We start from the raw sequence: 20,325 nt of genomic DNA, 5'->3' as shown, positions 1-20,325 counted from the left end.
CCCAGCCGCGATATTTGAGACTCAACTCTCTCACCCAGAAGACAGACTGTCTTGTGATTGGCCAGTACCCGGAAGTGACATATTCAGCACACCAGCTCTCAGAAGCACAGCTCCCCCCTCTGGAACACCTCCACAACGGACGTTATTCTTCTTCTGTGGTTCATTGTACGCAACCTGATGTGCCCGGACTAGTGCCCGGAGCAGGAGGATCTGCTGTTCAGGAGAACCGCTGTTTACGTAACCGGACCGGGTTTTTTCAGAGATCTTGATGAGCCCAAGATTACAATAAAACACAGCGTTCTCAGCAGTGGCTGAACTGTTTGTTTAGAACCTTCAGGGCTTCGTAAACAAGGTAATGACGCAGATACACACTAAAAAACAGCCTTAATTTGAAGTTCCGGTCTAGAGCCAGGCAGCAGAGCGTCTGCTCTTTTCTACAGACCAATCCTCACGAGGCATTCACGGTGACAATCTGTGGCTCATGTGACAGACAGGAAACACACACACGCACACACTCCCCCCCCCCCCCACACACACACACACACACACACACACACACACACGCTCTCTCTGTTAAAGCGTGATATGAAAGATGTGCACTTTGTGGCTGTAACTTAATGATGAAACTGTCACTCTCATGCGTGCAGATGACATTCTGTCACTCACTCCATGTAATTAGAGGATCAGTGTGTGTGTGAAGAAAGAAAGAAAGAAAGAAAAAAGTCAATCTTAATGGTTGGATGTGTTATGACAGACCTCGTGGGTCACAGAGTAAAAAAAAAACCAGCACGCCAAAAAACTAAAGACTTGTTTTTATATAAAAGAAACAACAACAATGAGGACGATGAGCAGAAGCACAACAGAATACATGTGACATTAACCTTGTTTTTGTCTTTCCTTCCTGTCCTCTCTCTCTTTTTGCGTACTCATCTTGCAGGTTGCAGGATCCAGATCCAGTTTTGAGGCTTTTAATCTCGTATAAATGACATCATAGTTCTATAAACCTGGTCTCTGTCTTCTGTCTCTACCTCACCTCCCTCTTGTCATTTCTGTCCCCCACCTCTCCTCTTATAATCCATTTTTCCTTTCACCCCAACCTGTCTAGGCAGATGGCTGCACATCTTTGAGTCTCTATTTAACCCTTTAACATCTAAGCCTCAACCATAACCATTAAAAAGTGCCAGGAAAATGTCCTGTGACTAAGTTAGAATAAGTCCAGTATATGGGTGAATTCCAATTCCTATCTAAATCCTCAATCTTAATCCTCAATCTCAAAAATGCTCTCCCTCTAGTCCAAGTTCTGTCCTGATTCTCAGAAAAATTAAGTTGAGGCCAAGTTTAAGGGCTGTATCACCCTCAATATTGAGATTTTCCGAGACCACCCTTGGGAGCAAGGGCTACCCAGAATGCATTGCGTGTTTTCACATAACAAAGATGGCGTCAAAAGCAGCGAAACGAGTACGATACAAATGAAGTATTTTCTTTGTTAATAGAGATATAAAAATGATCTTAATTTAGGCCCATATTATGGATTACTGACGTCATTGTTGCGTAACATTTATTTTTATTTTACGATCTTTTGTCAATAGTCGGCCGGTGTGGTTTACTTTTCAATAAGTCGTGGTGTGTGGTAACTGTCAGCTGAATATTTGTATGAGTATCATCTTATAACTAACTGACAACCTAATAACTTGACTGACAAACGGATCAGAATAAATAATCCTGACGTAAATGTGTTCTTCTTCTTCTTCTTTTTTGGAGTTGACAGACTGGACGCAGCTTTGGCGTTATTCTGCCCCCTACAGTCTGAAGACGTATCTGCATTTAAGGGGTGTCCCATTTCTAAGTGACAAAATAACCCTCAACACTTGGTTTTGAGGTCAGTTAAGATTAAGGGTTGAGCTTGAGGGTTAAGATAGGAATTGGAATTGGCCCTAAGTTTCAATATTTGGCAGTTGTTTACAATTTCTGCATTAAAATATTGTATTAACAATTTAAAATGAGGAAAAAACATTGCATTTGTACACAAACACCAGATTTTAGACAAGTACAAGAAATATTTAAAATAACATTTGTTTGAGTTTTTGTCTCATCGTGCAAAAACGGGCCTTATAAACTGCAAACTACTGTACGTAGTTTGCAGTTTACTGTACGTTTTCCCAACTCTCTCTCAGCTTCCTGCAACACCGCGAGTAAAGTTACTGTAATAACCACACATTGGCTTACGGTAATGCAAGTGTGCATTAAGTGCACAATACAGAATCGTATTGATAATAATATTTTACCCATTATAGTCCAGAACCTACTTGAAGAGAATGGAAATGGAGGAGCAGTGAACGTGTAAAGATGTAGGTGTGATGGAAGCTGATGAGTCCAAGTATCTGGCATCGTCTGTGCTAAAATTGGGGGCTTTCAGGTTGGAGAGTGCAGGGAGTGTGGACTGAAGACAAAGTCAGTAAAGAAGTGGGAGATGGTGAGAGCTGAAGATTCTAAAGTTTGTGATTGGATTGACGAGAGCGCAAAAGGATCAGGACTGAGCACACGAGAGGGACAGTGCAGCACGTTTGAAAAGGGCTCGGTGATAGTCTGAGCGAGGCAATCACAGGGGGGTTTGGACAGGTTTTCAGAGGACACGCAGCGTTAGAGTGTGGAGGACGGAGCTGCCAGGCACAAGAGAATGAAGAAGGCCAAATATAAGGTAGCTCAGTGTGTTAATGTCAGGTGTGAAGGGGAGAGAGAGGCAGAGAAATCCACTGCACTGACTCCTAATTGGTAAGAGCCATAAAAAGAAGAAGAAAAACAATATTTCCAGTCGTTTGAATTAAAGCATGTGTGTATTACTGTAGTACTTGGGAAAAGGAGAATGAGGACATCATGTTGACATCATGTGGTTTGTTCTCAGCCACAACATCATTATGAGCAGTCAATTTGAATTATTTCACTGAAAAACTATGATTTGTATATTAACTTCACCCTGGTTATTAACATAATTCTCCATTAAAATGTCATATTTTCCCTATTTTCCATCTTTTTTGATGGAAAAATTGGTCCAAAGTGTTTCATATTTCTAGCACTCACAGGAACCCTGAGCAGTGCAGCAATAATCTCTTCTCTTTTTCTATTTTTTTTTTTTCTTCCACTGAGCCTCGCTGATCCAATTCCTCAGAGACGGTCACAGTCAGGACAGTGAGCTCATGGTTATCAATGTTAACACACTTCTCGTCACGATTCCTCTCACACTGGGGCTTCAAAACTCGTGCTAGCATTAGTCCACTCCTGCAGAACCCTGCACATGCTGTAAATAACGGTAGCGTGTGGCTACATGTGCACAATCCAGCTCTGTCACAGCTGGATTTACTGGACAGCCAAGAAACTCTGAATCACCTTTGCATTCCCCAAAACTTAAAATGAAGCGTGAATATGATGTTTTCTCATCTTCCTGTGATCCTTGGTCCTTCACTGTGCTTAGCGCCTGCTGGCTAACGCTATGCGATGCATTGTGTGCAGTGAAAAGGGCAGGATTTGACAAATTGAATTCTCGCATCACGTTTAGCCCTCGGTCAGTGGATTTTCCTGCAGCAGGAGCGTTACTTACTTACTCAAAGAGCTTTGGTGCTGAGCAAGACAACGTTTACTGTACATTTGCTTCATCAGTGATTAACGTACAGTTACAGGAGGATGAGTGGACATCGCTGTGTAAGAGTTTCAGTTATTTTTAGGGCTATAAAGTCAAAGTCGACTGGTCGACACGCTCTGGCTCAACCAATTTTTTTTTTTTTTTATTATTATTTTTTTTTTAAGGTGAATTTCGTACCAACGTACCAAGAACACCCCCCTTGTTTTCCACTATTTTGGTTTAGTCCAGCCCAGTGGGTTGTTGTCGCTCCGTGGCTCATGAGCGACAGACAGATTAGCGTTGCCATTAATTAGACGTGAATTTTGAGCTTTTTATTTGAGGCTACAGTCTCAGTCCTCCTGTCACATCCATGTCAAAGACATCATCAGTGTGGCAGCATTTTTCAAAAGTAGATGACAGTAAAAAAAGTGGAATGCAAACTTTGCAAGTAACAGTTTGCTTTGCGGGTGCGGCTCTTTTCAAATTAAAATAGCCACGCTCGCAAAGCACATCAACCCCCCCCCCCCCCCCCCACCCGATTAGTCGATTTTTTGTCAAAATTTCAGGGCTTTAGTCGACAAAGACATTCTTTGGTTGATTACAGCCCTAGTTATTTTCATCATTTATTCATCTCTTGTCTAGTTCCTTGATTGACGTTGAGTTGTTATGTCAGAAAAAGTTGCAAAAATGCAGATCAAACCTGGAAATGAGTGTGTTCTCCAGTGTCTTGTTTGTGTCCAAAAACCTAAATGATTCTGTTTTATATGGATTTCTTATTCGTTATTATGCTCACTAGATATTTTTAAAGGAAGACTTTTCAACCTCTTGACTCGAGCCTTTGCCTATTTTATTCCACCCTGTGCTGTATTTTACTGTTTTATCTGCATCTTTTGTTTTATCTCAAAGTTAAAACAGGGTTTTTATTTTGGACTTTTCCGTTCCCTTCCACCCTGTGTTGTGTGTTTTATTGTTTTATTTTCCTTTTATTGTGAAGCACTTTATCAACTGCAATCCTCGTATGAACGGTGCTGTACAAATAAAGTTTATAAGGAAGTTAATAAAGTAAGAAGCAGAAAATTCAGAAAACGGTTGCTGACAATGAATTGAGTAATCAATTGATAATAATAATACTCGATTGCATATTTTACTCATTTAATATAGAAGAAATCATAGAAGAAAGGTAACCCTGGAGAATGTGATTGAACAAACACGCTAAATCTTTACATTTAATGAAAACATAAGAACTTCTGTATGAAACAAATAGCTTTTAATTAAAAGTTAATGGCACATTTTCAACCTTTGGTGAAGGATAATGTGCTTTTTTGTCGATTGCAGTGCAGCGTAATGCAGAAGCTGGAGTGATTGAAAAACCCATTTATACACTAACTTTCCTTTTTACGAGATATTTTTCACATTTTCTGTGTTTTTATTTGCCTCCTTTTTGCACAAATTAAAAAAGTGGATTAAAACCCATCAAATGATTCACATTATGTCCAGTATTCGTACACATACTGACGGAACAATAGTTGTATTTTAAGCCAAATCCAGTCCCAGCTGCAGCAGCCGCAGTTTGATGTGTCGTAATTATAACTTCTAGAAATAATGTGTGTGTTAGAGACAGTGAGAGAGTGAGGGTGAATTCCAATTCTTTGCTTAATCCTCAATCTCAAAAATGCTCTCCCTCTAGTCCAAGTGCTGTCCTGATTCTCAGAAAAATTAAGTTGAGGCCAAGTTTAAGGGCTGTATCGCCCTCAATATTGAGATTTTCCGAGACCACCCTTGGGAGCAAGGGCTACCCAGAATGCATTGCGTGTTTTGACATAACAAAGATGGCGTCGAAAGCAGCGAAACGAGTGCGATACAAATGAAGTATTTTCTTTGTTAATAGAGATATAAAAATTATCTTAGTTCAGGCCCATATTATGGATTACTGACGTCATTGTTGCGTAACATTTATTTTTATTTTACGATCTTTTGTCAATAGTCGGCCGGTGTGGTTTACTTTTCAATAAGTCGTGGTGTGTGGTAACTGTCAGCTGAATATTTGTATGAGTATCATCTTATAACTAACTGACAACCTAATAACTTGACTGACAAACGGATCAGAATAAATAATCCTGACGTAAATGTGTTCTTCTTCTTTTTTGGAGTTGACAGACTGGACGCAGCTTTGGTGTTATTCTGCCCCCTACAGTCTGAAGACGTATCTGCATTTAAGGGGTGTCCCATTACTAAGTGACAAAATAACCCTCAACACTTGGTTTTGAGGCCAGTTAAGATTAAGGGTTGAGCTTGAGGGTTAAGATAGGAATTGGAATTGGCCCTTAGAGAGCGGTAGCAACATCCCCCACAAAGTTTCCTCTTCAGTGCACTGAACCTGGCTAAAAAAACATGCCGTGATTTATACCGAACTTCTTCAACTGCTAATTTAACTTGTCCCATCGTTCACTGCTTTAACACCAGATACCGTAAGAAGATTTACAGCCGCTGCTTCCACAGTGTGCTTAAGCAGGAGCTTCTGCCTACATCTGCAGCGATGCCCGCCTAAACAGAGCAGCTGCGACGAGTTAGAAAGATCACCCTGATAAATATTTAATGCGCTTCAATCAGCGGTGAATCATCGAGCGTGTTTTCAAACTACCCACGTAAAAAAAAAGCGAAAAAGGAAGACGTGGTGAAGATGATTCGTACGCGTGAGCATAAAAGGCTGATGTTGATGAACTTCACGTTACAGTAAAATATCAAATAATAATACATGTGTATTATTTCATGGAAGAGAAAACAGCTGAGTTCACGCTGAGGCTGCAGACACACGGGGAATAATATATCAGCTTATGCAAATGCAGGGTCATGATCGATGACTTTAATGAAACAATGACATTTGTAATCACACTCGCATCGTGCTGTTATCAGAGCAGTGGTTGTTATCGTGTCTGCTTTTTACAGTGGATCCAACAGAGGAGGAGCAGTGATGTAGTGTCAATGAATGTCCATCAAAATACATTTTATATCATAATGTTTCGTCTTTCAGGGTCAATTTTTCTTAACACGTCCCTCTTTTTGAAAGTATTTTAACAAAGGAATAGTTAAGATAACAAAATAAATCACCACGTCTTCTGTTTTTAAAGCTCACATAGAGTGGTCCTGTTGCACATATATGTTAGTTATGGAGGTCTACTTACATACATTAACTTGTTTTTATGCTCAAAAACCTCCTAGTTGCTGTAAACGAGCCGATAGAAATCCTCTTTTCTGACGCTGTTCCTCAACCACGATATTTCAGACATAAATCTCACCCCCAGAAGACTGTGTTGTGATTTGTCAGACAGAGTAGAGGCTTCCCAACTGTCTTGTGATTGGCCAATACCTGGAAGTGACATATTCAGCACACCAGCTCTCAGAAGCACAGCTCCCCCCTCTGGAACGGTGGATGCACTGCTCCTCATTATCAAAACATTGTTTTAACAGTGTTTAAAAATAGCTTCTTCACGACTCCCCGCCGCAGTCCCTTTGACGACCTTTGACCCAGAGTCAGACCCAGAGTCAGAAGACACTGTCGCTCGTGAAACACCTCCACAACGGACGTTATTCTTCTTCTGCGGTTCAATGTACGCAACCGGATGTGCCCGGACTAGTGCCCGGAGCAGGAGGATCTGCTGTTCAGGAGAACCGCTGTTTACGTAACCGGACCGGGTTTTTTCAGAGATCTCGCTGAGCCTGAGATTGTAATAAAACACAACGTTCTCAGCAGTGGCTGAACTGTTTGTTTAGAACCTTCAGGGCTTCATAAACAAGATAATGACGCAGATACACACTAAAAAACAGCCCTAATTGGAACTTCCGGTCTAGGTCCACTTTAACAATAAATGGAAGAAGATAAGCACAAATTGAGCCACTGCCTCTCACTGAGCCACATCACCGCCTGCTGGCATTAAGTTAAAGTCAACTTCCTCCTGTCACCAAGTGTGTGAGAGCAGCAGTCACGCTGTTCTTTGTCACTCCTCGTCTCTTCAGCGTACGTTAGGAACAAAATGACTCGGGGCTGCTGCTGATGCTGCTGCTGCTGCTGCTGCTGCTGCTGCCGCTCCTGTCATCTCGGCTTCAGCCTCTGAGGACTTGATTGCACGTATTCCACTTCACGTCTCTCGGCCTCTGATTGCCCTTAAACTCAATCCTTTTGAAAACGTATAGTAATAATCGGCAGCAGAGGAATCTCTAAAAATGGTGCAAGTTGTCGCAACACACGGCCTATTTTTAAGTGCCGATGATGACCCGCGATTACACGGCGGAGACGATGATCCATTTTCAGCTTTATAAAGGGCTGTACTTTGAAGTTTCAAGGTGAGTCGATGCTTTTCATTGCACTTGATATTAAAGGGGATTTTCGTCCTGGCTGCCGTGACACACCTTAAGGGTAATCTCAAACATCTGGACCAGTGATATTCCACTTTAAAAAATTGCACTTCACTTCTCGGTGGATAGCCTATATTTCATGCCATTACCTCGAGTGACCTGTCTGAAGAAATACGAGGGAATATTCCAGTGCAGAGTCGTCTGAGCTGAGGAGCAAGCTTTAACATGTCAATTACATAATTCTAACTACTTCATGTAGCTGATATATTCCTTATGTGGTTAATAAAACACTGCTGTTTGTTGTTTGTTGGCTAATGAATGTTGCAGAATTCATACCTCAACTTAATGTGATGACGTTTCTGGGAAACTCACACTGGACTTTGAACAAAAAACACATACATGTGTGCAAATTAAAAGCAGTAAAGACACTGATATAATGAAATATATGATAAAATGTTGTAATGTTAAAGGCGCCATATGTAAGAATGTGGCCAAAAACGGTTACTACAATCAAATTCAAAATACTAATACTGAATAATAATAGGTCTTTTAGGTTTGGTTTCCTGACGTAACTGGCAACCCGCGGTTGCTCGGGCAGCGGAGACTCTACTGACTGCAATGATTGGTAGACGGCGGTAGGTGGCGCCACATGACGCCAAAACGTGATTTCAAAACATAAAAGATGATTTGCAGTCTGCAAAATATATATTTTTTAATGCAAATATTTTGTCTGTACTGTTGTTGGTGAGTTCAGTTTGTTATATGAACATTATTCCTGAGTCTCTGTGACATATTAGGAGGATTTTATGGCCAGTCGCTTTAGATTTATTACATAATGCACCTTTAATGCAATGTAACATTATTAGTTTGCTGCATGCTTTGTCTAAAAGAAGGCTCTGTGAAGCAAAACTATCAGACCTGACTGAGGGAGTGTTGGTCGAGTGGGTGTTTTGTGCAGCAGAATTCAAGATGTTTATTTGTCATTTGCACCATAAATAAATAATGACGTATATCAGGTAGCTTATCTGTGCAGTGCTGTCTCAATGGTAGATATTTTGAGCAAAACCTACGAGATGCAGAATTTAAGATGTGCAAAATTGCAGTAGCCTAGGATTAGAAACTGTTTTTCAGTCTACTGGTCCTTTGCTTTCATGCATCTGTAGCGTCTGCCAACCTGTTTGCAGTAATCTCACCTCACGAGTGCAATGTCACTATATGCAACACACGATCTAAATACTGCTATTAAACACAGAGAGAGAGTTGTGTGGAGCTGACGTTACACTTTAGTTTTAACAAACTGCTGAGTCTGGGAATGAGATAAAAAATGCACAGATCAAACCGTCAGATCAACATCACTGAAGGGAAACAGGCAATAATAAAAAAAACTGTGTGACAGATGGAGAAAGAATAATAAATGACGTACGGCACCTGGCTCCATTAAGTTTTAGATCTGACTATTAATAGTCAGCCGTGAAGCACTTTTTAATTATTTTGGAGAATGTGTTTTTGCATCATTTACAGCACACTCATGCAAAAAAGGGTTAATGATTCAATTCAACTTAGCTGCGGCTTATGATTAAAGTGTGGATCTAGAACAGGAGTGAGTAGCCTACAGCTCCTTAAGGCTCATTGGGAGTAAAAAGTTAAGCCACCTGCACCCATCTGATGTCAAATAAGTAGATTTGGCTTATTGGAAATTCGCTTGTGTTCCAGTGGAGGGACTTTATCAGAGCGCAGCAAAAGCTCCGTGCTTTAAGTCCTCAATCTTACTTTGACTAGGGCTTAACTTTAACTTCAGCCTGCAACAACAACAAAAGCACGGTTGTCCAATAAAAACAAGGAGGAATCGTGTGAGCGTGTGATATATTTCACAAATTAACTGCAAAGTCTACAAAGTCAGCGTGAGGCTGGGTGGTCTGTGTACAGTCCACCTGCAACGCTATACAAGACAATATAAATCACACACACACACACTTTCAACACTAAAAACAGCAATGTTATGTCCTCACAGAAAGCAGATGTTACCACAGAAATGAATCAGGAGCCTGGGATAAAATATTCAAACATGCTCCACGTATCATTCACGCTCTCATGTTCAGGGCTTTAAAACGTCCACAACGAGATCCAAAAATTATTTATTTTGCCTATTATTGACCTTCTATGGAGCCCCCCAAGTGACATGAGAAAAAAAAAATTGAATCTCGAGTTTCCCAAAAAAATATGAAAAAAAAAACATTTGAAAACAAATTTTTCATCAGTTTTTGGAAACTCGAGATCTCAGTTGCGTTATCACAAAATTACGATATTGAAAGTTGAAAGCGTGTTTCGTTTGTAGTAGGCAGTGGCTCTTAGGTGTGTTGAAAATTATTTTTCATTTTTTTCATTATTTTTTTTTAGACATTTTTTTTTTTCTCATATTTTTTGGAAAGTCCATATCAGGAGTTTACAAGAGATTATGAGAAAAAAAATGTTTTTTTTTTTGCAAAAGTCAAGATTTAGAGTTTCCAAAAAAAATGTTTCCATATTTTTATTAGAAACTCTAGAAAATCTAGACTTTGAAACTGGAGATGAGTTTTTTTTTTCAAATGTCACTTCTGGGGCTCCGTAACCTTCCGTGGAACGGTGGGCCCTTCACTCACGGCTAACGCTAATAAAGAATGACTGATGCTGTTCTGACACGTTCCTGCTCAGAGTGGGCGGGTCCGAAAAACGGTCCAGGACAAACAATCTACCCTGATGATTCTCAGGGAGAGGGAGCATTCCTGTCTCCTGACTACCCTCACACGCACACGCACACACACACACACACACACACACTGGTTTCCATAACTTCAGAGGACATTGCATTGACTTACATTCGTTCAATCATAATTATTACTGGCCTAATCCTAAACCCTGACCCAACCAGGCTGAAGACAAGTCCCCATAATGTGACTGTGTAAACAGATTCAGGTCCCCACAACATAAGGAATACCCAAAACACACACACACACACACACACACACTCTGGTTTCCATAACTTTGGAGGACATTGCATTGACCTACATTCATTCAACCCTGAACCGTGACCTAACCATGTCTTCGCCTTGATTTGTGTTCCCATAATAAGACTGTGGTCCCCACAACATAAGGAATACCAGTTACACACACACACACACACACACACACACACACACACACTGACTCGCGTCTGATGTTTTTAAAAGCGAGCCTTTAAAAAAAATGCTTGCTAAACCTATTTTGTGATACCTTAAGAACACTTGTCAAAAAAAACAACAACTATTTTACGACGAGCTCTAAAACTTTGTTATCTCGACTTCATCCCTTTGGTTTTTTTTCAGTGTGCTCATGCTGCGTGAGTCATTAATTGTAGCCCAGTGGGATTACTTAAAACCAGCATGAAGCCTTCTATTCACACCATAAATGGATGGGCTTATGTGTGTTCTCTTAGCTAAAAGACAGAAAAACACAGGGACAGTGAAGTACACTCAACATGACACGACACCACCACCAACACATGAATATGATATTGTTGTGTTCTAGACAGCGTTTTTTTCTCCTTTCTTTCTTTCTGGCACAGTTACAGTCAGACTGTTTTAGCCTAATAGAACGCTAACAAGATCACTGTGTGAGCCAGACTTTATAAAGTTCCATTCTTTTAAGGAAACGATGGGCGTTTAATGTTCCTTTCAAGGGTTTTGTGAATAAAAACTTCAGACATTCATTCAAAGATGAGAGGAGAGAAAAAAAAGAGAAAAACTGTGTGAAAAGTGACTATTTTTACCGTCAATTTGTCACAGTGTTCTCGTGATGAGGCGTTCACACTCTGAAGGTTTCCATGCACACTTAAAGTGATAGTTCGGAATTTTGAACATAAGACCTATTTTCCAACTCAGCCGGTGTGATGGAGACGTTTTCAAGAAATTTCATTCAGTTCTTCTAGTTGCCGAGTTCGCTGATGCTATGGCTAGCGCAAGTCAATGATACAAGTTAGCATAGCATTAGAAACACTCATACTGACTCCACAGTGCACCCGAGACAAATCAATTGTAACGGCAGACTATCGATGTACATATCTGTGTTGATAGAATAATATTTGAAACAAAACTAACGTCGCATCGCATGAATTTTTGAGGGACTACTTTCTCAGCACTATAGTATGACGCGCTGCTGCTGCTGCTGAGACATAAATCCTTCAAATTGCAAGGTTAGTTTTATTTCAAACATTCTATCAACACAGATATGTACATCGATAGTCTGCCGTTACAATTGATTTGCCTCGGGTGCACTGTGTAGTCGGTATGAGTGTTTCTAATGCCATGCTAGCAGGTACCATTGACTTGCGCCAGCCATAGCATCAGCGAAGAACTGAATGAAATTTCTTTTAAACGTCTCCAGACGTCTCCATCACACCGTCTGAGTTGGAAAATAGGTCTTATGTCCAAAATTCCGAACTATCCCTTTAAGTCCAGCTAAGTTTGGAGCTACACCATTCAATATAGGACCAATCTACATTGAGCGGAGAATTGAATGGCGTTCGTCGCCTTCTTCTTTCAGTCTGATAATATGAGGCGGTTCCCAGTTGTCGGACGCCAAGTTTAAAATTTAAGTTTAAAATAACTTCTTTGAGCTGACAGAGCATAACATTGGTGACCACGACAGTCCAGCAAATGTAATAGTTTGGATTCCACCGTGTTTTTGCCACTGTGAAGAAGAACAAGAAGTCTCATTTATTGCCTCATGTGAGTCTTTTTGCCTTTTATTTTGTGTGTCTTTCATTTATTCTTCTGCACAACACTGTGGTTATTTTTAGAGATGACACAATACTACATCTTTGTGTCAGATACCGATATCACAAACTCAAGTATTTACCCATACCAATATTAGTCCTATACAGTCATTTTAGACCAGGGGTTCTCAAAGTTTTGATACCTGAGGGCCAATTTAGGAACCCAACGTTGGACTGAGGGCCACCAAAGGAAAGAAAACAGAAATAAATCCCATTTATAATAATTTTAATGACCAGATTGCAGTTCTACAGTTGACACTTATTGGTCTGTATCCAGTAATGTCCAACAAACATTTAACAAGCTTAGAAATGATTCTGTGGGCCACCATTGGCCCCCGGGCCGCACTTTGAGAACCAATGTTTTAGACCATTTATGAGTCATTTCAAAGACATCATTCTCCAACTGAGTCCCAACTATTGTTCTCCTAAAAAGAAGACATAAACAGGCCAAAGATGACTCTGATGTCGACCAGTATTGGACCGATAGTAACACTGACTGATAACGATCCTAAGCCATAGTTATTTTAGAATTCTTTACAGGTAAAGTTGGTTTAGATTTGACTCTTTTGTAGCAGCTTCTTCTATTATTTCCAGGTTTTATTCTGTGTGTGTGTGTGTGTGTGTGTGTGTGTGTGTGTGTGTGTGTGTGTGTGTGTGTGTGTGTGTGTGTGTGTGTGTGTGTGCAGAGCCTCCAGGCCGGCTTGAGTTAAACTCTGGTCCAGCTAAATGTATATGTGCAGTTGTGGTGAATTGGCTCTTTTCTCCAGTCTAACGTAAATGGAACAACAGTTTGTTTCACAAGCTGATGAACAAATGCCCAGATGATTAACCTCGATGTATGTCGTGCATCGCCTCAAGGCCGAGACACACTCTGCAAGAACAGAGACGTTTGTTCTTTTTCTCCAGGTTAGTTCTGGGCGAGGATATTTTATACTTCCATCCTGGGAAGTCCTCACAGGGAATGACAACATTTATGCATTAACCACGCCCACTTTGAACGTCTGGCCAATCACACACTAGGGGCCAATTCCAATTCCTATCTTAACCCTCAATCTTAACTGGCCCTCAAAACCAAGTGTTGAGGGTTATTTTGTCACTTAGAAATGGGACACCCCTTAAATGCCGATACGTCTTCAGACTGTAGGGGGCAGAATAACGCCAAAGCTGCGTCCAGTCTGTCAACTCCAAAAAAGAAGAAGAAGAAGAACACATTTACGTCAGGATTATTTATTCTGATCCGTTTGTCAGTCAAGTTATTAGGTTGTCAGTTAGTTATAAGATGATACTCATACAAATATTCAGCTGACAGTTACCACACACCACGACTTATTGAAAAGTAAACCACACCGGCCGACTATTGACAAAAGATGGTAAAATAAAAATAAATGTTACGCAACAATGACGTCAGTAATCCATAATATGGGCCTAAACTAAGATAATACAATGGTTTTCATCATTTTTATATCTCTATTAACAAAGAAAATACTTCATTTGTATCGTACTCGTTTCGCTGCTTTCGACGCCATCTTTGTTATGTCAAAACACGCAATGCATTCTGGGTAGCCCTTGCTCCCAAGGGTGGTCTCTGAAAATCTCAATATTAGATAAGATAAGATAAGATAAGATAGTCCTTTATTAGTCCCGCAGTGGGGAAATGTCCAGTGTTACAGCAGCAAGACAATAAAGATAAGGATAATAAATAATAAACATGCATTACCAAAAAGAAAAATAGAATATATAAAGTACAATATATAAAGATATTAACACTGACTATGAAAATAGGTTTAAAAATAGAATGTAGAATGTACATTATAACCGGAATTGAGGGCGATACAGCCCTTAAACTTGGCCTCAACTTAATTTTTCTAAGAATAGGGACAGCACTTGGACTAGAGGGAGAGCATTTCTGAGATTGAGGGTTAAGATTGAGGATTAAGCAAGGAAATGGAATTCACCCTAGTTCTGCACAGATGATGAGTCAAGAACGAGCTGTAAGAAACTCCCAAACGAGGGCTGCGAGGAAATGAAGACGTCATGGTTTTGTCGCAGCCCTGGGAGAGAGAACTCATTCCTCTGTTCTTGCAGAGTACAGTATGTACAGGCAACACACATCACAAACACAAACAAATGAGTGTGCTAGCTTAAGAAAGTCTTTGTTTTTTTTAACACAATGCTGCCCGTCCTGATGTCAGAGATATAATCTCAAGTTCTTCCTCAGCTTGTGTCCTTGTAGCTTGTAGAACTGTCGCTCTGGCGCCTTCACAATAAGTCAAACATGAAATGTTGGAAGGACAACAGAGGTCTGACCAAAGTAAAGACAAATAACACCATCCATTAACTTGTCAGCAACGGAAGACAAATGAACTCTCCTTCAACTATTAATGGGATTAAGGGCATTCAAAATGAAAAAGCCCAAATCGAGCGCCACGCACTGTAATTAAATGTAACTCAAAGACAGAAGAGAACCACTTTAAATCTGCAGGAGAAAGTGGAAATACTCTGCGTTTCCTGTGTGTGTGTGTGTGTGTGGGTCACTGTTTGATGTCATTGGTTATCATATCATGGCTGCTGATCTGACAGAGGTCTGACCTCCACTCACTGATTGAAGACTGTGCCATTTAAAGCCAAAGTGAAGGGCAACGCGGAGCCGTCGCTGTTAAAAGTCAACCATAACCTTCAACGGCCGCTGAGGATAATGAGACTAGAGATCACTATCATCTTGATTAGAAAACATTCATTTAAGACATTAAATATGTCAACAATTAGTCATAAACCATATGTATATATATATATATATATATATACATATATATATGTGTATATATAATAATAATAGTAATAGTACATAGTAATAGAGGTAGAATAAGGTGTACATGATTAATGATTAATAGTAAAGGGCTAGTATGCTATTTATATATGTTAGTAAGCACCTAGTTAAAGGTGCCATATGTAAGAATGTGGCCAAAAACAGTTACTACATTCAAATTCAAAATACCGAGGTCTTTTAGGTTTCATTTTCTGACGTAACTGGCAACCCGTGGTTGCTCGGCAGCTGAGAGTCTACTGCCTGCAATGATTGGTAGACGGCGGCAGGTGGCGCCACATGACGCCAAAGCATGTTTTAAAAACAAAAACATGATTTGCAGTCTGCAAAATATTTTTTTAATGCAAAATATTTTGTCTGTACTGTTGTTGTTGGTGAGTTCAGTTTGTTATATGAACATTATTCCTGAGTCTCTGTGATATATTAGGAGGATTTTATGATTTATTACATAATGCACCTTTAATGGTGATTATGTGCTCCCTAATCTAAAGTGTTATATGTATGTATATATATATATAGATAGATATAGATAAATATACCTAGTATGTAGTATGTATACTTATATTATAAGGATGTTAAGTCTGAGGTAAGAGATGCAAAGCAGCATTAAGTTGCATGGAACCAACAGATGCATCCCTGTTCCAGCCAAGTCCATTGTTTCTCCAAATGTAACAGATGCCATTGCTGCCATAGCGAGAAACAAACCCTCTGCAGCCGCTCAGCACAATTTTTCTGGAGTCCAAAACTCTACATTTTGCTTTTGACAAACTTGTCCAACTGAGTAAAGCCAACATTTGAAAATAAAAAAGGAGCTAACACGAATCAAGCTTCACCAAACGGCAAACAGCCACATCACCTCTCCAGATGGCCGTCTATTTGCCACAAAGGCTGTAATTGCATAACCGTTACAACAAGACAGACTAAAATTAAGATGCATAAAATTCATTAGCGCTGTCTCTCTGTAAACAAGGCACAAAAGGAGCCCGTGAGTGCAGTCATGTGCTTTGTCCAGGCGGACAGGCACCGTCTCCAAACAATGTGTGGGAGTCGGCACCAGTAACCGACCAGAGGAAGTGATGTATTGCACACTGACTCGGAACAATGCAGTCTGTTCTACCTGAAGGGGAATATTTCTACACCATCAATTTGTGTTTCAGTGGAGAGAAGCGTCTCTGTGACACCTCTGGAGTCGCCACAGAGGCTCAGTACACATGTGGCTTTAGCAGCATTTTAAAATGATCTCTAATAGAGCTGCAATGAAGGATTATTTTCATGATCGATTAATCTGTCGATTATTTTCTCGATGAATCGTTTGGTTCATAAAATGTCAGAAAATGTTAAAAAACGTTGATCAGTGTTTGTCAAACCTGGAAATGACGATGTTCTTGAACGTCTTTGTTTTGTCCACAAACCAAAATGATTCAGTTTTAATGATTTCTTTGTTTATGTGGAGCAAAGAAACCAAGAAAATATTCACATTTAAGAAGCTAAAACGACCAGAAATCTTGCTTTATGAAAAAAGCTTCAAACCGATTAACGATTATCAAAAATAGTTGCCGATCAATTTAGTAATTGATTAATAATCGATTAATCCTTTCAGCTCTAATCTCTAATAATTACCACAGTCATGTGGTCAACAATGCATCACCGTCCGTGCTCATGATGATGAATGTCAGATAATTCAAGTCAAAGAGGGAAAGTTGAAGACAAAGTCAAACAAAAACAACAAACGCGTCATCATTTGCAGCAAATATTATGCATATTCAACCTTTAGTAAAGTGACAGTGAGGAAATTTGCATCATGATGTTGAATTATTGCCCAGCCGCAAATCACAGTAAAATCCTATTCCTCTTCCATTTGATAGCAGCAGGGAGTTTGGAGCCATTTTCAGCTCTGACTCTGTTGTGTGTCTTTACAAATCCCTGAATCAAACTATAGGTGACACACAGTAACACACACTAACACACACAAACACACACACACAGAGATCAAATAGTGCTGAAACCAGACTTTGTCTCCTAACCACAGATGACTTAACACCAGTCCTCGGTTTCAAAACAGATGGCCGAAGATCCCGTTACAATGGCACACATTTAAATGTGATATGATTAATTAGTGGAGTGCAGCTCAGCATGTATTTTTAAACCCACTGAGCCTCATCACCACGGCTCCTCGCTGCCTTTTCCCCTCTTTATTCATTATTCCAGCCTAGCGGGGAGTTTTCTGTCTTGTAAGGGCTGAACTCTGAGGTGACACCGCGAGGCTCAGGGAGCCTTTCAAACTCTGCTTTAGGCTCACACTGCTGCTGCAGACTGAGGTCTGTCTGACATGTGTGACTCCTGAGGCAGGCATGTTGCTAAATGCATAGAGACAGGGAAGATGGCGTGACCCACTTCCATAAGGGTTTTTTACTCTGCTTTCTTTACACAATCCCCACAGGTACTGTGTTCTGCACAGTCGGCGAGAAAACGCACAGTGCGCTGCTGGAAGAAGCTGAGACATCCTCATCACCAGATGCCTGGAAGAGAAACGGAGGATGCAGAAATGATCCAAGTATTCATTCGGTGCGTGGTGAGAATCCAATCTCCAGCAGTCACTCTGACAGTTTTCTGGAAAGACTACATGAGACTTGCATTGATCCTTTTTTTGTGATGTCATCCCAGTCAATACTGATACCACAGAGCAAGTAACGCAGGTGTCTCTCAGGCATATCTTACTGATTACATCAGGCTGTGTCTGTCTGCTTAATTCACTTAGTTACTGAGGGGGAAAGTGACGCTGTTCCAGGCTTCATCCACACACGCACACTCGATTCCCTTTTCTAACGGAACCATCACAGACTGAGGAGATCACCAGTGCGAGGGCGCACCAAAATACACGAGCAGCAAAAGCACGTTTGCGCCTCGTAATGTGCGCTCCTGGTGCATGGAGCGGAAACATGTCCGTCGTTATCACAGCGCAATTACGCACGGAAGAAAAAAAAAAGAAGCAAATATTGACACATTTCCACCGACTCAAACAAGTGTCTTTATGACCGTGAAGACGCGACAAACAACCAGTCGTGATATTTTTCATTTGCACACTTTCTACCCACTCACCTTCCACGCGCTGCGGGACAGCGGCGCTCACGCACAGGGCGATGGAAAGGAGCAGCGGTCCCATCATCCTCTCACGCAACGATCGGGTCCGACTTCCAAGGTTATACGGAGACGCGGAGAAGCAAAAGCCAAAAGTTGTCCCCTCCCTGCGTCGCTTCGCTGTGGCTGCGCTGCAGGACTGACCCGAGAGCTGCGGCTCTATGTCCTCCCCGGGTTTAACGTCCTCCTCCCGCTGTGAGAGAAACTCAGAGGCAGAGAATCGAGAGAACACTCGCCTCCTGGATGATGACGCGCAGGAACAAGTGAGCGATGCCTGCAAGGTCTCTCTCTCTCTCTCTCTCTCTGTCCCTCCCTCCCCCTCTCTCTCTCTCTCTCTCCAGTGCTGCTGTTGATGATGATGATGATGATGATGGTGAACGTGTTTTACCCGCTCCTACCGCAATGGTGAGATGTGGTGGAGAGGACGCGGTAATCTCAATGCTCCAACATTGACAATTATAATGTCAAGCCTCCCGGAATTAGAGACGCCATTGTTTCCTGTACACACTTCCAAAATAAAACACGATTTTTGTAAAAAAAAATATTAATATTAATCTTCTCTTTTGAGAGTAATAATGATATGATTAATGAGACTTGGGCAAAATATCGGATTTTGCTTCGTTTTTTTGAGCTGCAATTAAGTTTTTGGTAACACTTTAGATTCAGGAACACATATTCACCATTAAAGGTGCATTATGTAATAAATCTAAAGCAACTGGCCATAAAATCCTCCAAATATGTCACAGAGACTCAGGAATAATGTTCATATAACAAACTGAACTCACCAACAACAACAGTACAGACAAAATATTTGCATTAAACAAAAATATTTTGCAGACTGCAAATCATGTTTATGTTTTGAAATCATGTTTTGGCGTCATGTGGCGCCACCTACCGCCATCTACCAATCATTGCAGGCAGTAAAGTCTCAGCTGCCGAGCAACCACGGGTTGCCAGTTACGACAGAAAAACGAAACCTAAAAGACCTCGGTATTTTGAATTTGAATGTAGTAACTGTTTTTGGCCACATTCTTACATATGGCGCCTTTAACTCGGTTCTTACTTAAGTAACATACTCGCCCTTTATTAGTAATCGTTAAGCCATTATTAACGCCTTATTCTACATAACCTTATTCTACCTCTATTACGACACAAATTAAGATGTTTCCTTGTTAGTAAGCACCTAGTTAATGGTGAATATAACGTGTTCCATAATCTAAAGTGTTACCAGTGTTTTTCTTTTGAGTTCAGTTCAAGCTTCAGTTCAGTAATTAACCGTTAACTGTTCCAAATTCCATTTCCACTTTGAACGTGATTAATTCTTCAGGCTCCATTCACCCACACATCTATATACATTGCAGCACACATCTATCATATCACCTATTCACACACGGCCATCACAGCTGCGAGAAGCCATTTGGGTTAAGTGTCTGGCTCAGGAACTCATCATCATCATCATCATCATCATCATCATCATCATCAGAGTGTGTGTACTACAGCAAAGGTTCGAACCCCAGCCTTGCTATTGTTAGTGTATTAGTCTTCTCTGAAAATGTGCGAAACTGACAGTGATAACTCTTCTTCCTCCTCTTCCTTTGATTAAAG

At 40.6% G+C, this 20,325-nt stretch overlaps 1 protein-coding gene across 2 annotated transcripts in view; it reads right to left on the bottom strand.

The window, feature by feature from the left end:
• The window catches only part of edil3a (EGF-like repeats and discoidin I-like domains 3a), a 163,799-nt gene extending 144,883 nt beyond the window's left edge, over positions 1–18,916 (bottom strand). For both annotated transcript variants that reach the window (XM_083904122.1, XM_083904123.1), the window contains exon 1: positions 18,682–18,916. In XM_083904122.1, the coding sequence (XP_083760248.1) occupies positions 18,682–18,748 (67 nt within the window). In that variant the 5' untranslated portion in view covers positions 18,749–18,916. The remainder of the gene's footprint in view (positions 1–18,681) is intronic.
• Positions 18,917–20,325: the final 1,409 nt, after the last annotated feature.

Source organism: Microchirus variegatus (genome assembly GCF_963457635.1).
Source record: "Microchirus variegatus genome assembly, chromosome: 17".
Taxonomy (NCBI): Eukaryota; Metazoa; Chordata; class Actinopteri; order Pleuronectiformes; family Soleidae; genus Microchirus; species Microchirus variegatus.
This window is presented reverse-complemented; position numbering and strand designations above follow the sequence as displayed.